This window comes from Desmodus rotundus, chromosome 8 (assembly GCF_022682495.2).
Source record: "Desmodus rotundus isolate HL8 chromosome 8, HLdesRot8A.1, whole genome shotgun sequence".
In the NCBI taxonomy this organism is placed as follows: Eukaryota; Metazoa; Chordata; class Mammalia; order Chiroptera; family Phyllostomidae; genus Desmodus; species Desmodus rotundus.
Genome location: NC_071394.1, coordinates 128,011,519 through 128,034,956, shown reverse-complemented (window position 1 = coordinate 128,034,956; position 23,438 = coordinate 128,011,519). Strand labels below are relative to the sequence as shown.

Below are 23,438 nucleotides of genomic sequence, written 5' to 3'. Positions count from 1 at the left end.
GTTATTCATTTTTGGAATGCTTTAGAAAAAAATAACTGCAGGGTATGAACAGTTAAGAAAAACAAGATAGAGAATGTGGGCAGTAAATGATATTCTAGTTAACTAATGGAAAAAATAAATGGCACTCACTTAGAACTGTTTTCTTTATCTTCTTCAAATTGTAATAATAATTTGTTATTGCGTTCTTTTTCTGCCTCAAAAAGCTCCATCAAATTCTAAAAGACAACGTGACATGGGATTTTAAGTAACTTACTAGCAATGTGCAGGCAACAAACACATCAGGACTTCCTGGGCGGCAGGCCCCACGGCCAGGCCACCACAGGAAGTTAGGGAGAGGCCCCAACAGTGCCTGCCCTGTACCCCAGGGAGTGGCCACACACCCAGGACAAATTCGGGAATAACCAGTACCTTTCTTAACTTACATTCAGATCAGATTTCAGAGTCTCATTTTCTTTTTTGCAGTTTTGGAGGTTTTTGGAAAGTTGGTCAATTTCATACTTCATTACTTCTTGTAAGTTTTCATAGGAATCCTGTAGGCAGGTTTTGCTCTCAAGAAGCTTTTCATTTTCTAATCTTTATCAGGAAAACATTTTCACAATGGTAAATATAAACATTAATGTAGTTCTGGGCAGACTGTCTGCAGTTCAATCTACCCCAGCTACAGACCATTCCCAACTGACAGAAGCACTGACTGACTCAGGCCCCTGGAGCACTGGTGTGAGAGGCCCAGACGCACGAACACGGAAGACAGACAAGACAGGGCGGGCGTGTCCACCTGCAGCCATTTCCTTCCCTTCTTCATTCTCTCTCCCTGGTTTCAGACATGCTCAACTGATTGGCAATCTAGAATGGCGCCAATTCAGGGGTCCCAGACCTAACCCTCGTGTAACCTAGGGACTGGCCACTAACTCTGTGGATAGCTTAACTCTAGCCATTCACTACATAGTCTCCCAACTCTACAGAGGGTTTTCAAGATGGCAAATGTGGCTTCAAGCTGAGCAAGAGTGTAAACTCCCACAGGACAGAACCATCTTTGATTCGCATGATTATTATTTACTGCTTTGGAGGTTTCCGCCCTCCAGGTCAGCTCCCCAACATACTGTGCCATGCTCACCATCCAGAACTCAGCCAAGAACTAGTAACAATGAACCTGACTTGTGGGCCATCCAAAACGGATGCCCCAGCTTTCACACAGAAGGCTAGGAGACAGGGATCTAGCTCTGTACCAACTGAAAGCAGAGCAGGAGCAGCAAACTACAAAGTGGCAAAAATCAGTTGGTTAAAGAGTGTAGACTATAGTGGGCGTGGGGGGAACAGATGTATTTACAACACAAACTGTATACACAAAGCAGGCAAAGTAATTCAAGAAACGCGTCTGCAGGGAGAGTGCCCCAGTGGAGTACAAGCGCCCAGTAAGTGATGTAATCCATGTTCAATCTGAGACTCTGAGAACAATTAAATTATGTCCAATTTAAAAGGAAAAACCTGATGTTTTTAAGATAGAATTTAAGTACATAGCTAAATATAGTGGATACCTAACATTTTAGATCTAACATTTAAACACAAAGAAATTAAGATCCAGTAAGATTAGTAGAGTAACTTTTCAAAAAAAAATCACTCAGAATTAGTTTACGACAGAGCCAGGATTAGATTTTAGTGATTCAGATATTAAAAATAAATGCCAGGTGTAAGAAAAAACAACAGCCCTGCCCTGGCTGGTGTGGCTCAGTGGATTGAATGCCAGCCTATGAACCAAAAGCTCACCAGTTCAAATCCCAGTCAGGGCATATGCGTGGCAAGAGGCAACTGATCGATGTATCCAGCACCCATCAATGTTTCTCTCCCTTTCTCCCTCCATTCCCCTCTTTCTAAAAATAAATAAAATCTTCACAAACAAACAAAACAGCAGCCGTGACTGGTGTGGCCCAGTTGGTTGAGTGTCATCCCCCAAAGTGAAAGGCTGCCAGTTTGATTCCCGCTCAGAGCACATGCCTGGGTTGTAGGTTCAAGAGGCAACCAACTGATGTTTCCTTCTCAGATCAATGTTTCTCTCCTTTTCTTTCTCTCTGAAAATAATCTTAAAAATAATAAAAGAAAAAAGTAAAAACGACAGTGCACCTGATGGTAAATGGTACCTGCCCAGCAGCCTTGCTGTTGGGGACACAGCACAGGCTGGCAGAGGTGGTGCTGACTCAGCACACACCCTCTAGAGGGCAGGAGAGACTCACAGGACAGCCGAGGGCCACCCTGCAGCCCTGTGGGTCCTGTGCCACCCAACAGTGTAATTTCTAAAAAGATGCTAATATATGGATTTTTTAAAAAATAAGAAAGCTCTTATAAAAAAAAACTATGCTAATTAAAAAAAAAACCACTAGCAGGCCTGATAAAAGGACATTCGTGGGTGGATTTGGCCTATAGATCTTGTTTTCTTCCTCTATTTTATTTTTTTTATTAAAGATTTTATTTATTTTTAGAGAGGAAGGGAGGTAGAAAGAGAGGGAAACATCGATATGTGAGAACTATATCAATCGGTTGCCTCTCGCACGTCCCCAACTTGGGGACCTGGCCCACAACCCTGGCAAAGCTTTGGGAGAGCAGGCTGGCACTCAACCCACTGAGCCATATAGCCAGGGCCCTTCCTCTATTTTAATTCCTTGTTGTATAATCAGAAAATATTCATTAGCTACAGGCTTTAACTTTTGCAATCTCCATAAAAATTAAATCCCAGGTTGCCGACCAGCGGGGTTTCTGGACTGAGCGGTCACTTTATCACATTCACAGTGCCACCTTCACAATGTCCAGTATTAAAGTGCCGCTACACACCCAGGGGACAGTATCAAAACCACACAACAGTTTTAAGTTACATTTTACAAAAGGCTGAAATTAGCAAGGAAAAAAAAAACAGTAAAAACAAATTCCTTCTTAGATTACTCTGTTTCTCTTCTGCCCGCACTAGACGAACCAGCCAGCCTCTGGAGTTACCTTGGCCCAAGGTGACAACTACGGACTAGGTCTCCCAGGGCTATCCCTTCTTCTCATGAGAGCACACCTCTCCCCCTGGAACAGGCGTATCACCTTGCTGGGCCAATACCACCTCACACCCTTGCTGAGTGACTGCTCAAAAGGGAAGCAGACGACTCAAGCAAGACCAATTCCAATTCTCCCGGAGGCTGGTATGTGGCTGTTGGGAGGCAGGATTTCTTCACAAGAGTTATGCTAGGAGGCGAATATGGAACAGTGAGGCCATCTGTTCCCTGCCACACAGAGGAAGGCCCTCAACAGGACAGAATGAGGGCGACCCAGAGGGAAGCAGAGCGGGGACTGAAAGGCAGGGAGAGACAGACAGCAGGAGAGATAGAAGAATGGTGCACCGTGACAATACTGTTTGAGACGCAACCTAGTTTGCCCCTGATATCACAATGGACCCGAGCCTTCCCAACATTGTGAGCCAATAAATTGACTTTCGGTTTCACTAGCTGGCGTTGGGTTTGCAGCAGGGGCACTTCTGGGAGTCCTGGGTTACCGGCCACTCGTCCACTCGTAACAAAACAACCCTCCCTACCTGACGCTATCTAGCTGGAGCTGTACATGCATGTGTCTTTCGGAAAGGTCGCTCAGTTCTTTCTCCTGACTCTCCTTGAATGAGCTATACTCCAGTTTCACCGAAGACAGCTCCTTGTCTGCAGAATGAAGAACGACTCGCAGGTCATGCACCTCACTCTTCAAAACTAAAAGACAAACAAAGTATATCCTCAGCAGGCTTCTCTACACACAGTTTTTACAAAGCAGGCAAATAAAAACAACAGGCGTCTAAACAAAAGCAGCAAAATAAAGTCGATGCTGCACAGCCACGTGGCACGTGCCAGGTACTGAGCGATGGGAGCACCGAGAGTTCTGTTTTCTCCCTCTCCCACACTCATGGTTCCTTTTTTACTAAGAAAAAAGGAAGAAGTAACATCATCTGTCTCTGACTTGTATATCATATGATTTTCTACTATTTAGAATTTGCATCAAAACTCTTTATAAGAAAAAAAAATCAAGGTATATAACATATTTTAAGTGACCTAATTTTAATTTTGAAAACCCCTTGGAAATGTGCCAGGACTTTCGAAAATGAGGTAAATACTTGTGGTTTTCCAAGGGCACTCCAATTGAAAGTAAAATTAGGTAACTTCTTAGAGCAAAAAAAATTGAATGGCTGTCTTTTTTGTTTCAGCATTATTACAAAGTACTGCAAATATTTTGATGAAAGGAGAAATAAACTGAAAATCAATGACACTCCTACATGTATGAATATACACCACCATATAATTTATGCTTTGTCACTTTTAAAACATTGTTCAAACTGTAATTGAAAAATGAATGATTAATAAAAAACAAAACATTACTCATCTTATGAACTGAAGGCAATTCATTTTCAAAGCGGCATTAAAACTTTCAGCAAACAGTTGTATCATTTGTGAGCTGTCCTAAAGCAAATTACCCTTTACAGTATATTATTTTCATGCACCACCGCCAGGCAAACTCAAGTCTGGATGTCTAATTAAAACAAACAAAACACTACCAACCAAAAACACAGGGACAAGATCCATTCATATGAGTGCAAAGACGCTGACTTCCAGTATTTATATTAAAGCCCCAGGTTGTTCAAACTCACAGTCATTCTTAGTTTGAGTGTCCCGAAGCTGCTTTTCAAGGTCGCTCAACTGTGAGAGATGCTCTTGCTGCTGTTTGGTCCAATCAGTTCTCTCCGATGAGAACAGCTGTGGGAAGGAGATTGCCTTACTGGAAAGGGCACACCAGCACACTAAGACACACTCCAAATCACCACCGTGTCTCTCTCTTTAAAACCTAGCTTCCAAGTCTCTGACAGGAAGAAATTGGGCTGTTCCCGTCAACTACAGTGAGGATGCAGGAGGGATCCCTGCAGGCACCTTAACCGACCATCCCACTTTCTTCTGGACAAACAGCAAGGGATCCAGGTGCGCTATGGACTGAGGGGGCCATAGCTCAGCCTGGGTGGGGGGTGTCTCTGTATCGCAGCAGCATGCACAGCAGTAACAAAGTGGAGAGTACAACCCACAACTCAAATCAGCCTTGACTGGGCTCTGCGAACTCATTTCCCCCGGAGATGCTCACTTTACTCTGGGGACCGGACTCAGTCCTGAGGCCATGCTCTCGGTCTTACCTCCTGCACTTGCATAGAATGATGTTCCAGCTTGTCAATGCGCTGCTGAAGCTTCAGGTTTTTATGCTCTTCTTCATCCAACTTGACTTGAAGGGCACTCATTTGTTCCTGTAACATGAAATCTTCAGTTGTCAAAAAGTCTTTTAATGGAAATCTCAAACATTCCACCATTTCCTCTGCATTATAAAAACAAAACTGAGAATCTCACATGGACGGACAAAGGTATCAGAGGCCAGTCTGGAGCCAGAAAAGCATTTCAAAAGACTGCACTAATGACTTCTTATATATCGGAATTCTACTTGTGGCCTGTCAAAGTGGGTATCTTGAAACACATAGGAAAGAAATGATTAAAATTAAAACCATGGATTAAACCACAGAGCTACCTTGAGACTGCTGAGAAGCTTTCTCAGGGCTACGCAGAATGACTTCACCAGAAAGGACTCCTTGCCATAAAATGGGCAACATTTTGGAATTTGGGGTGGTGTGGCTCATTTTAAGCTTTACTATTCAGTACAAAAACTCTAAAAAAATCAAATCACCAGAATTCTGAGATAATCAAATTTCATGTTATTTCAAATATAGCAAAAGCTGTCTAAAATTTCATGTGTAATAAGACAAGATATTTCATGTCTTTCAAATATTTCAATTTTCTTCAGCAGATACAGCACTGTGCCATATATTCAAACCAGTTCTGGAACCTGAAGTTTGTGGCAAACTGGCTCTTTTACACATAAAAGAACCAAAGCCCCAGGACACTGAAAAATAACTTGCTGAATATTGCAAAGTGAATTGAAAGAACAAACGTAGTTTGGTTTCTAAGCCAGGGACCTCACAAACCCATACTCAAGAACATACTCAACAGGTCTGAAAACTGCAAATTACAGAGTTAAAATGATAAATAAAATTTGTTTAAATAAATATCTAATTATTTAATTTTTTCTGAAACTAAATATTACCTGCACCATTCTAAGCTCTTCAGAAATGGCCTCAAGAGCTTGTTCATTCATCTCAGGTGGAAGTGCCTCATTTAAGATATCATTATCTAATTTGCTAGAATTCTGAGTGTGCAGAGACCCCAAGGTCCCTGTTTCAGGGCTTAATTTTGGTGCTGATCGGGACCAAAGCTGATAAGTCTTGGTTGGTGTAGTTATAATCTGCAGGAAAAAAATGATTATGGAAAACAATATTAGCACATACCAAAAATATAATTGTGTGAACAAAGGTAGTAAAATTAAAATTCTATTAATAAACAGAAAAAAAGCATCCCTGAGAGGAGGCACAGATACACCCAAGTGGAAACAAATCTATCAATTTAAAAAAAAATTATTTATTTATTTTTAGAGAGAGGGGAAAGGAAGGAGAAAGAGAGGAAGAGAAACATCAATGTGTCTTTGCCTCTTGCGCATCCCCTACTGGGGACCTGGCTGGCAACCCAGGCATGTTCCCTGACTAGGAATCAAACTGGGGCGACCCTTTGGTTTGCAGGCTGGCACTCAGTCCACTGAGCCACACCAGCCAGGGCCAAATCTATCAACTTATTGCAGACATTTAAGCATTTCTAGTAAAATTTAGAAAACTGAAATTTGATAGGCCAATTTCAAACCTTATACAAAGAATAAATATGTAAGAAGATAAAAAAAAATTTGGGAAGACTTCCCTGGCCAATATAAAAATACATTTTAAGGGCAGGAAAGGTCGTTTAAAAAGTGCATTATTAGAATATGAATAGTCAAATAGAACATTGCAAGAAAACACAAAGTCCAGAAATAGAACAATTTATTGGTTAAAATGAAAAATGTGTCTTTTATTTTTACTTTAAAATCAAAGTAACTTTTTGTCCAACCAAATTAGCGGGAAGAAAACATGGATTGTTGAAAAAGTTAAATCTCTATGCCATATCACTCAAAAATAAAATAGCAGATGCATAAAAGTAATAAAAGAAAATAGAATTTACTGATGATGTTGAAATTGTCTGGGCTTTTAAAATGAATGAAAGAAGCCCTGACTGGGTTAGGCATGACATGCCTGGTTCGATGACATGGTCACTGGTTCGATGACATGCCTGGGTTGTGGGCCAGACCCCCGGATGGGGGTGTGCGTGAGTGGGGGCGTGCGAGAGGCAACCCAATGTTTCTCTCCCACACTGTTTCTCTCCCTCTCTTTTCTGCTCCCTTCCCCTCGCTCTAAAAATAAATAAATAAATAAAATCTTTTAAAGTTTTTTGAAAAAAATAATAAAAATAAATGAGAGAAGTCACAAAGGTAAAGAAACAATAAACCTGGCTATATGAAAATTTTAAAACTTCTGTGTTAACAAAAGGATCACACACAAGATGAAAGACAAGGAACGTGATGGCAGAGTATTTTGGCAGTAGGTATAACAGACAAAAGACTAACACATAAAAACTCCCACAAATCAAGTAATAGAAAACTGGGCTCTTTTTCCATAGAAAAGCACAGAGAAGTGGACAATGGACACAGAAAGATGTGTGACCTCACTAAAAATGAGGGGAATGAAAATGTAAAACCTGGAATGAAAATTAAGGTGCCAGATACTTTATTATCTCACTTAATGCTCTAATAAACCTAAAAGGCAACTAAATTATCCTCATCTCCAATTCACAGACAATAAATGTGAGGCTCAGAAGTCAGGAAACCCTGCAGGAGGGTAGTGGCAGACGAGAACCTGAAGCCAGGTCTGACTCCAGGGTGCACATCCCTGCCCCACCCTGCCACTGGGTCCACACCAGAGCACTGGGACTAGTGTCACCCTGGCTTAACTGCCTGCGCAGGACGCTGCCTGTGCCTGGAGGCACAAACTGGGACAGCCGGGGTCCAAGACTGGAGCACTGCTTCAGATGACCTACCTTCAGGGTCTCAGCATGAATTTTATTCAGCTGAGAAACTTCCTGCCGCTTGCAGACTTTTGTTGCTTCCAAAAGGTTTTCAAGATTAAGGTTCGCTTTTTGCAAAGACTGAAGTTCAGATTCTAATTCTAGCTGCCTTTTCCTAAAAGACATTATAAAATTGGGTGTTTTAGGTAATAAGTAATAGCACACATTTGTAGAGCTCTCACCTAGCTCCACCACTATCTCACTTTCCAGCTGGGAAAAACACAGCGCAGAGACCAATGACTGTTCAGGGTGTGCAATGAGCACACGGCGGAGCTCCAGTCCAAAGCCCACACGGCCCATGATGATTCCGTGTGCGACGTGCTATTTAAAAACACTTATTTGTATTTTGGAATAGGACTCATCTTTGTTTTAATACAAGTGTGGTTTTCCTTTGTTCAAAGAGCAATAAGTAAGAATCCTAAACTCTAAAATGTCTAAAAATCCAGATTTAATTCATAACATTAGTGATTTCAATATGGTGGCCAGACAAATACTTTACTATGCAAGTTCAACAGACACTCATCTCAACATTAAAACATTCCTATTATCTAGTCATTAAATATATTATTAAAGAGCTAGAAATTTATGTTAATTATACCTCAATTTAAAAACGAAACTACAGGCAAGCCCTTTTCCCTTATGTCAAAACAAGCCAATACTTTGAGTAAAATGCTGAATTGAATTGACAATGTCAAGCCCTAAAATAAATAAACACAAAAAGATATGAAAATAAGTAAGCATGAATATGCATTTATACTTTACCTAGTTAGTTCTTTGTATTCTTCATACTCTTGCTTTGAATTATTCAGCTCCGTCTGAATTTGTAGGAGTTGTGCTTTTAGCTTCTCAGTGTTTGCTAACGAATGTGGCTCTTTTGCAGCTTTTGGAGAAAATGCTTGCTGACCTGGTAAGTCAACGACTTGGTCTTTGAAAGACAAAAGTAACAGAATATGTTTTCTAAGTTCCCTGCCAGGGATCCGTTTTGAAGCACCAGGAAGGAAAAATGAGAAATGAATGGGAAGGTGGACCCTGAAACACAAGAACCTGTCACTCATCAGGAGACACAGATACCACACGATGTGACAAGGCACTAGAAGCTGTCTGTGAGAAACTGAGAAGACACAGGAAGGGACAGAGGCATGTTTAAGACAACACCTTAGGAGCAGAGCCCGAGGTGCAACATGCACAATGCTGGAGGAGAAACCTCGCCAGGTGAGCCTGGCAGGAATTAGTACTGGCAGCTAATGTTACTGGCTGACGAATTTTAGGAAAGGAAACAAATAGCAAAAGCAGCAAGTTAAAGGAACTTGGTATCACCTACCAGGTACAAAAGATTAATTTTCAGGGATTACTTGAAAGACTGAACACGGTGAACAGTGCTCCCCCGAGTTTCAGTGTGGGGAAACGGCACGGAGCGGTTGTCTAGGGAATGGTGTCTGTTTTAAAGATGGCAGGGTCCCGAAATTGCCATTATCATTTTTCAAGGGTAGTAAGTCAAGGTACAATTGAGGTCAAAATGGCCAACAAAATACAGAACATTGTAGGGAAAAGTAGTCGAAATAATACAGGAAACCTGATTTTAAAATATCTAAAATCTTAATCTCTCCACAACCCATGTTCTGAGAATTTTATTCTTTTATTAAGTCACAAACAGAATGGAAAAAAAGCTTGGAAAAGAAAATTTCAGCCTTGGCTGGTGCGTCTCAGTGGATTAAGCACTGGACTGAGAACCAAAGGGTCGTGGTTCGATTCCCAGTCAGGGCACATGCCTGGGTTGTGGGCCAGGGCCCCAGTATGGAGCATGCGAGAGGCACCACACATTGATGTTTCTCTCCCTCTTTCTCCCTCCCTTCCCCTCTCAAAAAATTTTGAAAAAATTAAAAAAAAAAGAGAAAAAATTTCAAAAAGTAGATAAACAGGTTTCTTTACGCATGCAGATTAAGAAGATTAAAGTTTCTAAGTTTCAACCTAAACAGAAACAAAATTGCTGAGACAGAATATGATACAAGGCCATGAAAATATTCACTCTAAAAATGGAGCAACCACAGACTTCCCTGCTAAACCCCAGACTATGCACTACAGGCTAAGCCTGTAAGTCAGGTTCAGGGCTAATAAGCCACTTTCACAAAAGGCACACTGGCCAGGACAGTACTCTCGTGGGTTTTTTAAAAAAAGATTTTATTTCTTTATTTTTAGAAAGAGGGGAAGGGAGAGAAACATTGATGTGTGAGAAATACATCATTCAGATGCTTCTTGCATGCCCTCAAATGGGGTCCTGGCCCCCAAGAGAGGCATGTGCCCTGACCAGAATTGAACTGGTTGGTTCGCAGGCTGGCACCCAATCCACTGAGCCACACCAGCCAGGGTGGGCACTAACTCTGATTTGTGAGAAAAGTACAGAAAATAGCTTTTGGTAACATACACAACCCCTGTGTATATAGGAAATGAGCACGTCAGGTCTCGAGGCTGACACCAAGACACTCCATGCAAGGCAACAAAGTGCCCTTTAACACAGCCCCTGCCCCTCCCAGGCATGTACACAATGACCCTCTTACTTTGGTCGGCTTTCTCTGTGCCAGACAGCTCGAAGAAAGCTTTCTCCAGCATTGCAATGGTCTGGGCGTCCGCCTCTTGGGCTCTTTTCACGGGCTCCAACAACCTCAGTCTTCTATTCTCCTCCCTGAGGGACTGATTTTCCATGGCATACTTGGCAACTCTGGGGTGGTGCTCCACCTGCGCGACACAGAAGAATGGCAGACGTATGTATGTACAAAGGTGTCCTTAGGGATGTCACAGGCACTGGGCGTGGTAGCCGCTGCGACCACCGAGGAAAGCAGTGTGGCACTCGTGGTGACAGACCGCATGAGTTCTCTGTCGGGGTCTGCACCCTTGCACCTTCCACCCAGACGCCTGGGAGATAAGCATAAGGACACTCACGGCAGCTGACTCTTCTTGCAGAGGAGGCTGCTTATATTAACTGCACAAAGACAGGAATAAGGAAACTACAAGTAGGACTGATGCCCTCCAAGACACACTACGTGAAAAGGGCAAGGTGCAGAAAAGAACATACAGTCGGCTGCCTTTTATACAAAAGGACATAAAGTAAAAATATACATGTTGGCTTGAATATGCATAAAATCTCTCGAAAGACACACAAAGCTGATAACCAATTATCTTTATTTTCAATGACGTGCCTAGATTAACTATCCATCCTTCCCAGGCAACAAGAAAAACAACAAAGAAAGAAACTGTGAAGGGACTCGATCCAGGCAACTGTGCACAGGAGTGAACTAGACCTGACCTGCTGGGCGGAGTGCTTTTCCCTTCAGGTCCTGTAATTTTGGGAAAAAAGGTCGGTGGGGGGTGGATTCTGCAATCATACTGCCAGTTTAATTCATTTAAACACCTGTTGAATTGCAAGAATGTGGCCACAAATTTATTTGCTCTTGGTGTCCTTTGTATTCAGAAATACCGCAAGTGTCACGCACTCACTTGTTCTCGCAGAGTCTGGATCTCGTCCCTCAACTCCGACAGCAACCGGTCCTGTTCCTCAGGCAGAAAACTCCCCCTCGACTCCCGGTGGAGCTTCTCCAGGCGCATTATTTGGTCCTCTCGGAATTTCACAATCATCTTATTAGACTGAATAAATTTCTCTTTTTTGAGGGTGAGGTCTTCTAATTGGGTAACTTTTTCTACCAGAGACTTTAAAAAAAAAGTCATAATTTGGTTAAACATGAAAAAATAATTCACTTTCTCTAAGCAACAAATACTAACTTCCCACTTGATCTCAAAGGCAAAATTAGATTTCTGACAGCTTTCCTTGTTTTACTTCCCGGTGCCATTTACTCCTCTCAGAAAGGCATCCCTCACTCACACAGTAAAGCCTAAAACTCTTGCAACCCCTTTGCACTAACTCAGTTTCCTACCTTCTTCTCCTGTTCACACTTCTTAAACAGCAACATTGCCTCCTGGAAACACTTCACGTAATCAGTCTCATTTTTGTCTGTTATCGACCCAGGAAGAAAGGGAAAGGGTAAGAAAGTTTTATCTCTCAAATCCGAAAACCAAGAGATGAGCTAAAACGGCCTCTGACTGACTGCTCTCAATCTACAAGAATCAAATTATTAGCTGCAGGTCATGGATTTCCAACTAACCCAGCCCCCACATCAGCTGTTCCTTAAAGGAAAGCCTCTCTCATTCTATTTAGTAAACATATGTAAGTTATATGTGATATAACCAAATCTTAGAAGTGGATCAAGATGAGATTTTTTAGTATGTCTTCTTAGCACTTTTATTATTCAAAATGATCTCTACACCTGCTTCCCAGATATCTCAGAACCCAGCACTGTGGAATCTGTACCTGGCTCCAGACCAAGCACCATGTTCCTCCCCAGGGGGAACAAAGAGAAACAGACACTGGTGGGAAAACAGGAGCAGCCTCATGGCGGCGTGCCTGGCGCAGAGGGCCCGCATTCGGCCTCCCTCTGGGCACAGAGCACCGTGCGCGTCTCACCTCTGGCCAGAAAGGGCGCTGCTGCTGTCTGCCCTGAAGAAAGCTGGGCCAGCTGTTCTTTGAGCCTCTTCACTTCAGCTTGGAGCTGGCTCACGTTGCCTTGGGTGTCTTCATTTACCACTGCCTATTCAAGAATGTTTTAAGAAGCATTAAAAGAATGTTTTGTGAAAAACTAAAAAACAAGAACAACAACAAAAAGAATGCTCTGGGAGAAGTACAGTCTTGTTGTTCACATTTGTGTGACTCAGAGGGATTGTCTGGTGAACAGTCAAAAGGCCACCAGGATGCTGTGCTATTGAGGGGAGGGAGTCTCATCCCCCTGTGCTCAGACCCCCAGCCAGAGACTCTTCCCGTCCTCACCACACCTCCTCCCGCCTGATCCCGCTTAGGTCTCCGCTCTGCTGCGTAGCCCTGGGCCCTGCTGGGCTGGGTCACCCCTGGGACCTGAGTACGTGTATTGCACACTGCTTTCTTCCCGAGCCCTGGGACAGACAGCCCAGCCCCCATGGAGAAAAGCGCACCCCCCTGGGCGTGATATAAAGGTGTGATGGACCACAGTGCTGGCCTGAGCACCATCGGCTTGGCAGAAGCCTCCCTCTCCAAGGGGATCCAATCTTGTATGTCCTAACAGCCCCTCCGGGAGGGAAAGGTTAGTGTTACAGCTCCATTTCTGTTTTACCACCACACTTAATGTCTGTTTTAAAGAAATGTGTCTTGGGGGAACCAAGATGGCGGCATAGGTAGACACACTGCGCCTCCTCGCACAACCAGAACTGACAGAGAATCGAACAGCAAGGGGGACCAACACCAACAAAATAGAAAATAAACATTCATCCAGACTGGTAGGAGGGGCGGAGACGGGCACCGGGGTGGAGAGGACTCCTGTGGCTGTGGCGGGACTGAGACTGGCGGAGTGTGGGACAAATGGCGCAGGCAGTCCGAGCACTAGCAGACCCTGCGGCCCCACATTGGCACAGATAAACCCAGAGGGCCGGACTCAGAGTGGCGGAGAGTGGGGCAGGCAGAGTGGCGGGTAGCACCCTGCGGCACCACATTCGCCCACAGATAAACCGGACAAACGGCGGGCAGCGAAGCAGACCGCGCAGCCCAGGGCTCCAGCTCGGGGAAATAAAGCCTCAAACCTCTGATTGAAAATGCCCCTGGGGGTTGGGGCGGCAGCAGGAGAGACTCCCAGCCTCACAGGAGAAGTCGTTGGAGAGACCCACAGGGGCCTAGAGTGTGCACAGGCCCACTTACTCGGGAACCAGCACCAGAGTGGCCCAGTTTGATTGTGGGTAGCGGAGTGAAGGACTGAAATCCGGAGGAGAGTGAGGCGGGCGCCATTGCTCCCTCTCGGCCCCTCCCCCACGTACAGCGTCACAGCGCAGCGACCAGCGTTACCCTGCCCCGGTGAACACCTAAGGCTCCGCCACTTAAAGTAACAGAAGCGCCAAGACAAACAAAAAAAAAATGGCCCAAATGACAGAACACTTCAAAGCTCCAGAAAAAATACAACTAAGCGACGAAGAGATAGCCAACCTATCGGATGCACAGTTCAAAGCACTGGTTATCAATATGCTCACAGACTTGGTTGAATCTGTTTGAAAAACAGATGAAAAAATGAAGTCTATGCTAAGAGAAACAAAGGAAAATGTACAGGGAACCAATAGTGATGAGAAGGAAACTGGGACTCAAATCAATGGTATGGACCAGAAGGAAGAAACAAACATCCAACCAGAAAAGAATGAAGAAACAAGAACTTGGAAAAATGAGGAGAGGCTTAGGAACCTCCAGGACACCTTGAAACGTTCCAACATCCGAATGATAGGGGTGCCAGAAGGAGAAGAGGAAGAACAAAAAATTGAAAACTTATTTGAACAAATAATGGAGAACTTCCCTGATCTGGCAAAGGAAATAGACTTCCGGGAAGTCCAGGAAGCTCAGAGAGTCCCAAAGAAGCTGGACCCAAGGAGGAACACAACAAGGCACATCATAATTACATTACTCAAGATTAAACGCAAGGACCTACATCCAAGATTACTGTATCCAGCAAAGCTATCATTTAGAATGGAAGGGAAGATAAAGTGCTTCTCAGATAAGGTCAAGTTAAAGAAGCTCATCATCACCAAGACCTTATTATATGAAATGTTAAAGGGAGTTACCTAAGAAAAAGAAGATCAAAAATAGGAACAGTAAAAATGACAGCAAACTCACAGTTATTAACGACCACACATAAAACAAAAACAAGAGCAAACTAGGCAAACAACTAGAACATGAGGGTGGTCAATAAGGGAGTGGGAGGGGGAGAGGGGGGTAAAGGTACAGAGAATAAGTAGCATAGATGATAGGTGGAAAATAGACAGGGGGAGGGTAAAAATAGTGTAGGAAATGTAGAAGCCAAAGAACTTATAAGTATGACCCATGGACATGAACTATGGGGGGGGGGAATGTGGGAGGGAGGGGGGTGGGCAGGATGGAGTGGAGTGGGGGGGGAAATGGGACAACTGTAATAGCATAATCAATAAATATATTAAAAAAAAAAGAAATGTGTCTTTAAGAAATTTTCTTAAAGAAATCTCTTATTTGAGACAACATCTAAGAAGTTGAAAAAGACTCATAAAACCTACAGGGTGATAACAAGAGGCAACCTCTGAGTACCAACCAGATAAAAGGGACACGGCTATGAAATACCCAATATTCCACTGAGGAAAAAGCCTCAAGGTTCTGGTGTTCCAGTTTTGTTTGCTTTTTTTTTAAAGATTTTATTTCTAGAGAGGGGAAGAGAGGGAGAAAGAGAGGCAAAGAAACATCAAATAAATGTGAAAAAGAAACATCAATTGGTTGCCTCTCGTACGCGTCCTGACCAGGGACAAACCCGCAACCCAGGCACATGCTCTGACTGGGAATCGAACTGGTGACCTTTTGCTTTGCAGGATGACACCCAACTGAGTCACACCAGTCAGGGCTCATGTCCCCTCTTAAGCCAGGTCTGCACATTAGGAAAGATCTACAAGTTCGCCCGTAAGTAAGTCCCAGATGTCCTAGCCACTTTGCTGCAGCAGGGGGCTTACCATTGATAGTGACTCGTGTATGGCTCCTGGTTTGTTGTTTCATGTGTTAAGAAGTCATCCCTAGTTGCTTCTGATTCTTAAGGCCAGGCTCATTACAAGGCACTCCTGTAAATTCTGACATCACTGTCACATCAGTGACCTCATAATTCTACTGATTCCTGCAGGTCTGTACTCTCTACAAACTTGTGATAAGTCCCAAGAAACAGGGTCAGGAAGCTCTAGTGACTTTTCTTCCTGATAGCACAAATGTCCAAGGAGGGTCATGTCCAATAAAACAAATGAAACTAAGCCTATACTCTTCTGACTTACTCAGGGAAGAGGAACATGGACCCCTTCACTCTTACATGATAAGATAATCAGGAGTCTACTTTAGGGGTAAGAACAATCAATTTCTCCTTTGAAAGATAGAAGAGCCCTGGCTGGTGTGACTCAGTGGATTAAATGCCAGCCTATGAACTAAAAGGGCGCTGGTTCAATTCCTGGTCAGGGCATATGCCTGGGTTGCCAGTCAGGTCCCTAGTTGGGGGTGGGGGGGGGCAGCTTTTAGAGGTAACCAATCAATGTTCCTCCTATGCATCAATGTCTCTCTCCCTCTCTTTTTCTCTCCCTTCCCCCCGCCAAAAAAAATCAATAAATAAAATCTTAAAAAAAAGATAGAAATTAATCTGCCAATTTAGGGCATTATGATTCTTTCATTTGGAACAAAAGGGGCCTTCAACCTCTCCAAGACAAGTGGGGGACTCCCTGGCCTTGTGTCAGTCTGCACCAGGAGTTGGCAAAGTGCTGCTGGAGCATGGGCCGCACACAGCCCGCTGCCTGTGTTGGAGAGCCATATGGGAACCCAGCCACGCCCCTGTGTTGGCATTGTCTGTGGCTGCTTTCTCTCTACACAGGCAGAGCTGAGTAGTTCGGACGGAAACCATACAGTCCAAGAAGACTAAAATGTTTACCATCGCCCCTTATAGGACAAGTCTGTGACCACTGGTGTGCATGTACATCAAGGAGGCTTCTAGTATATAAAGAAAAATGGAGAACCTTTGTAGTTATAGGCAAGATGAAAGGCCAACTTCTTCAACATCGTCAAATTATTTTTCAGGGTGAATCTGTACCACCACCCACCCACTTATCCATCCTCCCCTGCCACCCCCCCCACACCTCTGTAGCATGGTTTAGGTACATAAATTCAGTCTCCAACTCAATTACAAAGTAAAATTTTTTCCATCCCTTAACAAAAAACTAGGCAAACAAATTAAGTGTTAACCATAGTAATTAATCTAGGTATCAGATTACATCAGTAATACAGAAGGCTAGGAAAGAGGAAATAAAAATCTTGCTGAGAGTTGAGATTTCACAATGAAATAAATAAAAGCTACTGTTAATATTAGGGCAGTCACAAAAGTGAGATACTACAAGCTCAAGTATTTTTCCAATTTACTTCACTGTACTCAGTATTTTACCTTATTTTTAATCAGCTTGGCCCTTTGAGCAAAATTTAGTGTTGACAGGGTTTCCCCAAAACACCTGGATCCAGGATGAACATTTGCGATTATGGCTGTTTTGGCATTACCTCCAAGGGAGTCCTGTTTAATGATACAAATGTTTAATGATACACATTTTCAGGGAAGAAACTGCAAGATCTTTTTTAAGCAAAGAAAACGTCCACTCTCTTTGCTAAAAGGCTGAGAAATTATCCAACTATCAGCCATAGTGAGCACAACCAAAGAAGGGCTCAGGGCCCCGACCAAGCCGCCTGACCGCGCACTTTACCCGGAGCAGGAAGGTGAGCTTGGAGTCTCTGTAGCAGACATGCCTCTGTTTTCCGTTGCCCACATCGACAAGGGCGGTGATCACTTGGCCCAAGCAGCTCAACGATCTGTTTATGTTACCTGCTTCCTAAGGCATCGAGGAAAGACAAAAATTTAGGGACACTAGTTTCTTTTTAGTATTTTGAATTAAAATATACCTAGCAAAGGTGACAATTCTGGATGGAAAGGTAAGTCCAGTCAAGGACGTGACAGTTAAAGACAACTTAACTTTTCAGCAAAAAGATGTCCTCAACCATCCCCTAACCTTTTCCTGTTTGACACATACGGTAATTTTAGCATTCAAATACAAACACGGAAATCACATGAAGGGAAAAAAAAATCAGCGTCACCTCATCATTGTAACAGCTTTAAATTGACCTATCAGCAGGGATAAAAACTAGAAAAGAACAGAGAAGAAAAGTTGGAGCAGCGCATTAATAGGCACATTTTTCGTACTTCTATGTTACAACGCATGCTCTGTTATCAAGGTGTGGTAACTCATGACCTGCCCCCATGTCCTACAAAGTCACTGATGGAGTCGTTACAAGCAAACTGTCTAATTCTCTAAAGTGTAAGAATTACCCTTTAACAGTGGTTTGGGGAGAAAGAGTGTTTGGGTTAAATACGTGACACTGGATTTTTACTGTAGGAAGTGTCTTTCAATAACCAGTCTGCAGTGGGGGGAGCAGAGGAAAAAGGAGAGAGCACGGAGATGATGAGGCTCGATGCACTGAGTCCGAGCTGCTGCTCCGCAAACCAGAAAGCCTGGGAGCGCTGTCCGGGGCCCAGAGCACCCCTGTGCTGGAGTCTCGGCACTGCTCTTAGCTGTGCGCTCCAGAACAATTTACTTCAGTTTCTTTATATAGAAACGACTACAGTACCTACTTCCCAGAGTTGCTGGGAAGGTTAAGTGAGTTAATACATGTAAAGCATTTAGAAAAAGCCTGGCATATGTCCCACTATAAACATATGCTTTTTCTTTGCTTCACATCTCAACACAAACAAGCCTGAGATTGTCCAAAACTGCTTCAGAGCTCAGGAGGCTCAAATCCTTGCTTGTAATGCAAAAAGTAGACTCTCCTCCACCATTTCCGACTGTTTGTCCCCAGCCCTAACATATGAGCATCCGTAGAATCCACAGACCTTTTATGGACAGTACATGTATACATACCAGCAACACTTAGGGCAGAGAACCTCTGACCCCACTGTTAACAACCTGGCCTATGCCTGGGTGCTGAGCCCTAACGTGAAGGACGGAACAGCAGCTGCTCTCTCTTTAGGCTCCTGCTCATGAACCTGGCAGGGGTGGGCCAGATGGCTAAGTTTGTACGAACAGGCTTTCTGTGTGAAATCACTCAAAACTTGTGTCTCTCAGTGTTTGGAGAGTTGACAGCAAACCTGGCCAGGCACTCATCCTCAACAACCTCGGCCAACTTGCGCCTCCAGCCCAGCCACCCACTGATCTACGCTGAAAAGCCAAACTCACGTTGTATCCACAGTAACACTTAAGATGTTGCCCTGTGGGGCATGTGTCCCCGCTCCTCCCTCCCTGTCCAAATCCTGGCCCCTTGAGAACACAGCTCAAGAGTACGCTTTTCTCACACTTCCGCCAAGCAGTCCCTGCCACATCCCTTTCCCTCTGACCCCTGCTGCCACTTGTACTATATCATCCCTTCTGGCATGAATTCAAATACTCTTGCTACTGACAGGCTTGTCCTATGTATGATCCTACCTAACAAAAACCTCTATACCTTTTACAATATCTTATTCCTTTGTAGCCCTCACAACACTTAAGTTGGTATTGACCTCTAGTAAGAATTCACACACAAGTTCAGCTGAAGACCATGATTCCATTCTTACCTTCAACCTCATCCCTTCTGCATGGGTGTCCTTCTGTCTTTCAGACCCTGCTAAATCCACCAGATTGAGCAGGGAGGTTCGGATGTTCACAGTCTCACTGCTTTTCTCCATCGACTCTATTGTAACTGTGAAGACTGCATGAGACCTCGAGGATTCTCTGTTCATCGACGTCGATGCCACGCGCCTGTTTCTCCATCCTCCAGACAACACCTAGGCAGAAGGAAACATATCAGCACAGCCTCCAAGTGGTCACAACAGCCAAAAACATCAGTGTGAAAACTGTAAAAAGTAGTGAGAAAAAATGCTGATCTATTGAGGAATATACACGCAAGGTAGTTTTCCTTCCCTTTCCTTTCTGTCCCCTCCTCATGTTATGGAAAGAGAACAAATGGGGAATCAGAAGGCAGGCACAGGATCTAGAACCGGTTTTGCCATTTGCTATCTGTGTTAACTTAATGCAAATCAGAAAACCTCTCTGAACCCGTTCTTTCCCTAGACGAGACAAATCTTGGAATGACCTCCACGCCCCCAGTTTTGTCAGCTTTTGTCCACCAAGTATTTGTTCTCCTTTCCTATGCCCTACGGCAAGCAGGACACACAAAGGTTCAGTTTGCAGGCTCTGGAATCAGATGAACATGAGGTCAACCCCTGGTTTTACTATTCACTATTGTGTGGCATGCAGCCAGCTGAACCTTTTCAAAGCTCAGGACATCTCAATCTGTAACATGCACACTAATCACTTGGGGATCCTGTTAAAATTCATATTCTGATTCGGTAGGTGTAAGGTAAGGCCTCAGATTCTGCATTTGTAGCAAGCCCCCAGGTGACACTCCCAGTCTGAGGACTCTGTTTGGCACAGCAAGGACCCAGTATGTGCAGCTGGTTTGGAGAACACAGATCCCTGTAGCTCTAATTTTTCACCACAGAAATGCATGGCACTAAACATGTCGCTGACATGCAATGTGTGTGCCAAAGCAGCAGCTCCCAGGAGGACCCACTAAAGAAACATGGACACTACGAAATGTCCCCATGTCATCCAGGGTGGTTTCTAAGAGGCCTGACTGGACTGAACAGCACCAAAATAGTGCAAAATCAAGAGGCACAAAGTTCTGTTTTAACGGGGAGAGATCTATAAACCACTGTCACACGCTTTTCTTCCCTTCTCATGAACACTCTGTGCCATGTCTTTACAGAATATTGCTAGCGGCTCAGGTCTCGCTTTTGCTGAGATCAAGGTGCACCTCACAGCCTGTGCCTGTGTCTAAGGGTCCAGACGCTCCAGTGCAGCTACCTGGTAGGCCCCAGCAGCCGAGGTCACCACCTGCTCCACCGCTCCGACAACAAAGACCCCCTTCTTGATGTGCTCCCTTAAGTACAGTCCGGCCGATGCAGAGTCTAGTAGGTCGAAGATCTGCTCGTTGTAGATTTCAATAAAGGAGCACTTACAAAGGAAGCTCTTCCCAGCTCCAGCCTGTACAGAGAAGCCTGGTTTAGATGTGTTATTTTCGTGCATGCATCCCTATCTTTCACGAGCATTAATCTTTCACTTGCTTCACAAGTGTAAATTTTCTACAGTCTTATCCTTGATACCAGGAAAGATACCTAAAAGCCAGTTTTTAAAAAATCGAGGTAACTAGCTCTGCCCAGTGTGGCTCAGTTGTTGGAGCATCATCCTGTAAACCTAAAGGTTGTGGGTTCAATTCCCAGTCAGGGCTGAGCAATTTCATTTTTATCTATCTTATATATTGGACTTCCTCATAGTTTTACTTGAAGGTGGTAGTATACTTCAAAAGACCAAAAACAACTTATTTTAAAAACCTCCCTATTGAAAATTTAAAAAATATTTTATGTATTTTTAGGGGGGTAGGGAGAAAGAGGGAGAGAAAAACACTGATGTGTGAAAGAAACATCTATAAGTTGCCTCTCACACACCAACTGAGGACCTGGCTCACAACCCAGACATGTGCCCTGACTGGGAATTGAACCAGTCATCTTTTGGTCTGCAGGCCTGCACTCAGTCCGCTGAGCCACACCAGCCAGGGCTCTATTGAATTTTTCACCACAGAAATGCATGGCACTAAACATGTCGCTGATATGCAATGTGTGTTTCTAACGGCAGTGGTTAGGAAGTTTCCGTAAATAAATGTTATATATTATACACACACACACACACCAGTCTCCTTAAAACAGAACAGCAATGGCTGCTATGCCTGTAATTCACCAAGCTAAAGAAGCACAATTGTGAGAATGGCCTAACCTGGGAGCCAATGGAAGAGGGAAGCCCAGATCCCCAGGATGATGGAGCCACACCACAGGTGAGCAAGGAGATCACAGTCAGGTGGTAGCAGGTGCAGCAAGGGAGGTAACAAAGGACCTGTCACTACGGGACGTCATGAGGACCTACGAACACCTGCAGTTGGTCGTGAGCTTAGGTAAAGGCAGGTGATGAAGCTCAGTGAAACTGTTTTCTTCAGTTCAGATTTTCTTTACGATTTCCCTCTTCCGAAATCTAAAAGCCTAGGAAGCACTACATTCTTTCTTCCTTTAAAGCAGCAGTCTGGGTTCATGGATGATGCATGTTTTATATACTAAAAGCTTTTAGAAAATAAAAACACCAGCCTGTCCACACTGTAAAGTACCACCCCCTCCATATATTATGACTAGTAGCTAACTTCTCAAAATAGTATTGCTCTTTTTTTTCCAGAAGTTTTACCTTATCTTTTTCACGATCAATTAAGGAAAACAAATATTCAAAACTTCGTGGGATTACTCCTCTCAAGTTATGAGAAAAATTGTCAGATTCAGATGGTCCTAAAAAATGTAAAATATATAGCTATTCATTTTTGTTAACACAGGAGTCCTTCAAAATGGCAACACTAACAGACAATTTAGACAGAAATAAGATGACACATTATATAATCAGTTTCCTACCTGTGACGCCAAGTAAGTTACATCTGAGTCTAAAAGATCACGCAGTTGAACCTGTCTATCAGTGGGCCTGAGGGGAAAACCCACAATAACCACTAACCAGCTCTAAAAAGTAGTTGTTGTTTAATAAATTTAAAAAGCCATCTAGGTGTACCACGCTTGCAACATTTCCTCCTGCCAGGTACCAAAATGAGCAGGAATACCAAACAATTGTACTTTACTTGTTAACTGTTCACACTGGCTGTGTGCTCACAGGCTAGTTACTTCTCTCGGAGTTCCTGACTATAAAATGGAATAATAATGGTGGTAACTACCTCATAAGTTATTACTAAGTACTAGCATTAGCTACGATTTTTTAAATTTGGCAGTAAAAGCCAAGCTGGTAAAAAAGATACTATAAGAATATTTCAAAAGATTTCTATGGAGACAGAACAATGCAGAGCACTCCTGTCTCTATGCTGTTAACACTGGGGAAAGGGGAAGATGTGAGTGGATATGTAAATAGCAGGATTTTACAGAATACTAATTCTGCTATAGCTATATATACCAGAAAAAAAGTTGTAGCTAGAAAAGATCTAGGAGTTATTATAAGTTTTAACATGCCTTAGAGACCAAAGGAACTAACAAAATCCTGGTGTATACAAGAAAGATACAGAAAAAATTTTAAATGTTACCATTGTCTTGGTGTGCTATACCTGGAATATATTAAATAGTCCTTGTAAACTGTACCTTAAGAATACCTATCGTAGTGGTAGAAAAATGCAAGTAACTGAACACAAAGGACAAATAATAGGCGAGCGTACAGCTCGTTTTATAACATTTTCTGGTAAGTAACACAGATACTCAACACACTGCTCACCGTTTCAGTCCCCTCCGCCATTCGGTCCCTACTCCACTGCCTCAGCCCCTAACCCTGCTTCACCATACCCATAGGCCCTCCTACTACAGAGGCCCTCCTGCGTCTTTACTACAGGCAGCTGCCTGAAGTAATCCTCTTAATCACACATCCTTTTAATGCCTGAAGCAACCCCTTTCATTATACATAATCCTTTAAAAAGACAAACAAACAAAACCTTCCAAGGACTGTACATCACAGGCATAACAAAATCCAAAATCCCTGCCAGTCCCCCCAGGACCTGGCCTCAGGTTTCAACTCCAGCCTTCCTTCCTACCAGCCCCA

At 43.5% G+C, this 23,438-nt stretch overlaps 1 protein-coding gene across 3 annotated transcripts in view; it reads right to left on the bottom strand.

The window, feature by feature from the left end:
* The window catches only part of KIF15 (kinesin family member 15), a 47,837-nt gene that overhangs the window by 14,395 nt on the left and 10,004 nt on the right, over positions 1 to 23,438 (bottom strand). For all 3 annotated transcript variants that reach the window (XM_045199840.3, XM_053930469.1, XM_053930470.1), the window contains 17 exons: positions 22,044 to 22,141; positions 20,622 to 20,801; positions 19,331 to 19,540; positions 17,433 to 17,558; positions 17,123 to 17,245; positions 12,595 to 12,718; positions 12,008 to 12,084; positions 11,574 to 11,783; positions 10,637 to 10,814; positions 8,844 to 9,006; positions 8,055 to 8,196; positions 6,145 to 6,342; positions 5,189 to 5,296; positions 4,658 to 4,763; positions 3,563 to 3,728; positions 423 to 573; positions 130 to 215 (listed from right to left, as the gene is read on the bottom strand). In XM_045199840.3, the coding sequence (XP_045055775.2) occupies positions 130 to 215; positions 423 to 573; positions 3,563 to 3,728; positions 4,658 to 4,763; positions 5,189 to 5,296; positions 6,145 to 6,342; positions 8,055 to 8,196; positions 8,844 to 9,006; positions 10,637 to 10,814; positions 11,574 to 11,783; positions 12,008 to 12,084; positions 12,595 to 12,718; positions 17,123 to 17,245; positions 17,433 to 17,558; positions 19,331 to 19,540; positions 20,622 to 20,801; positions 22,044 to 22,141 (2,446 nt within the window). The remainder of the gene's footprint in view (positions 1 to 129; positions 216 to 422; positions 574 to 3,562; positions 3,729 to 4,657; positions 4,764 to 5,188; positions 5,297 to 6,144; positions 6,343 to 8,054; positions 8,197 to 8,843; positions 9,007 to 10,636; positions 10,815 to 11,573; positions 11,784 to 12,007; positions 12,085 to 12,594; positions 12,719 to 17,122; positions 17,246 to 17,432; positions 17,559 to 19,330; positions 19,541 to 20,621; positions 20,802 to 22,043; positions 22,142 to 23,438) is intronic.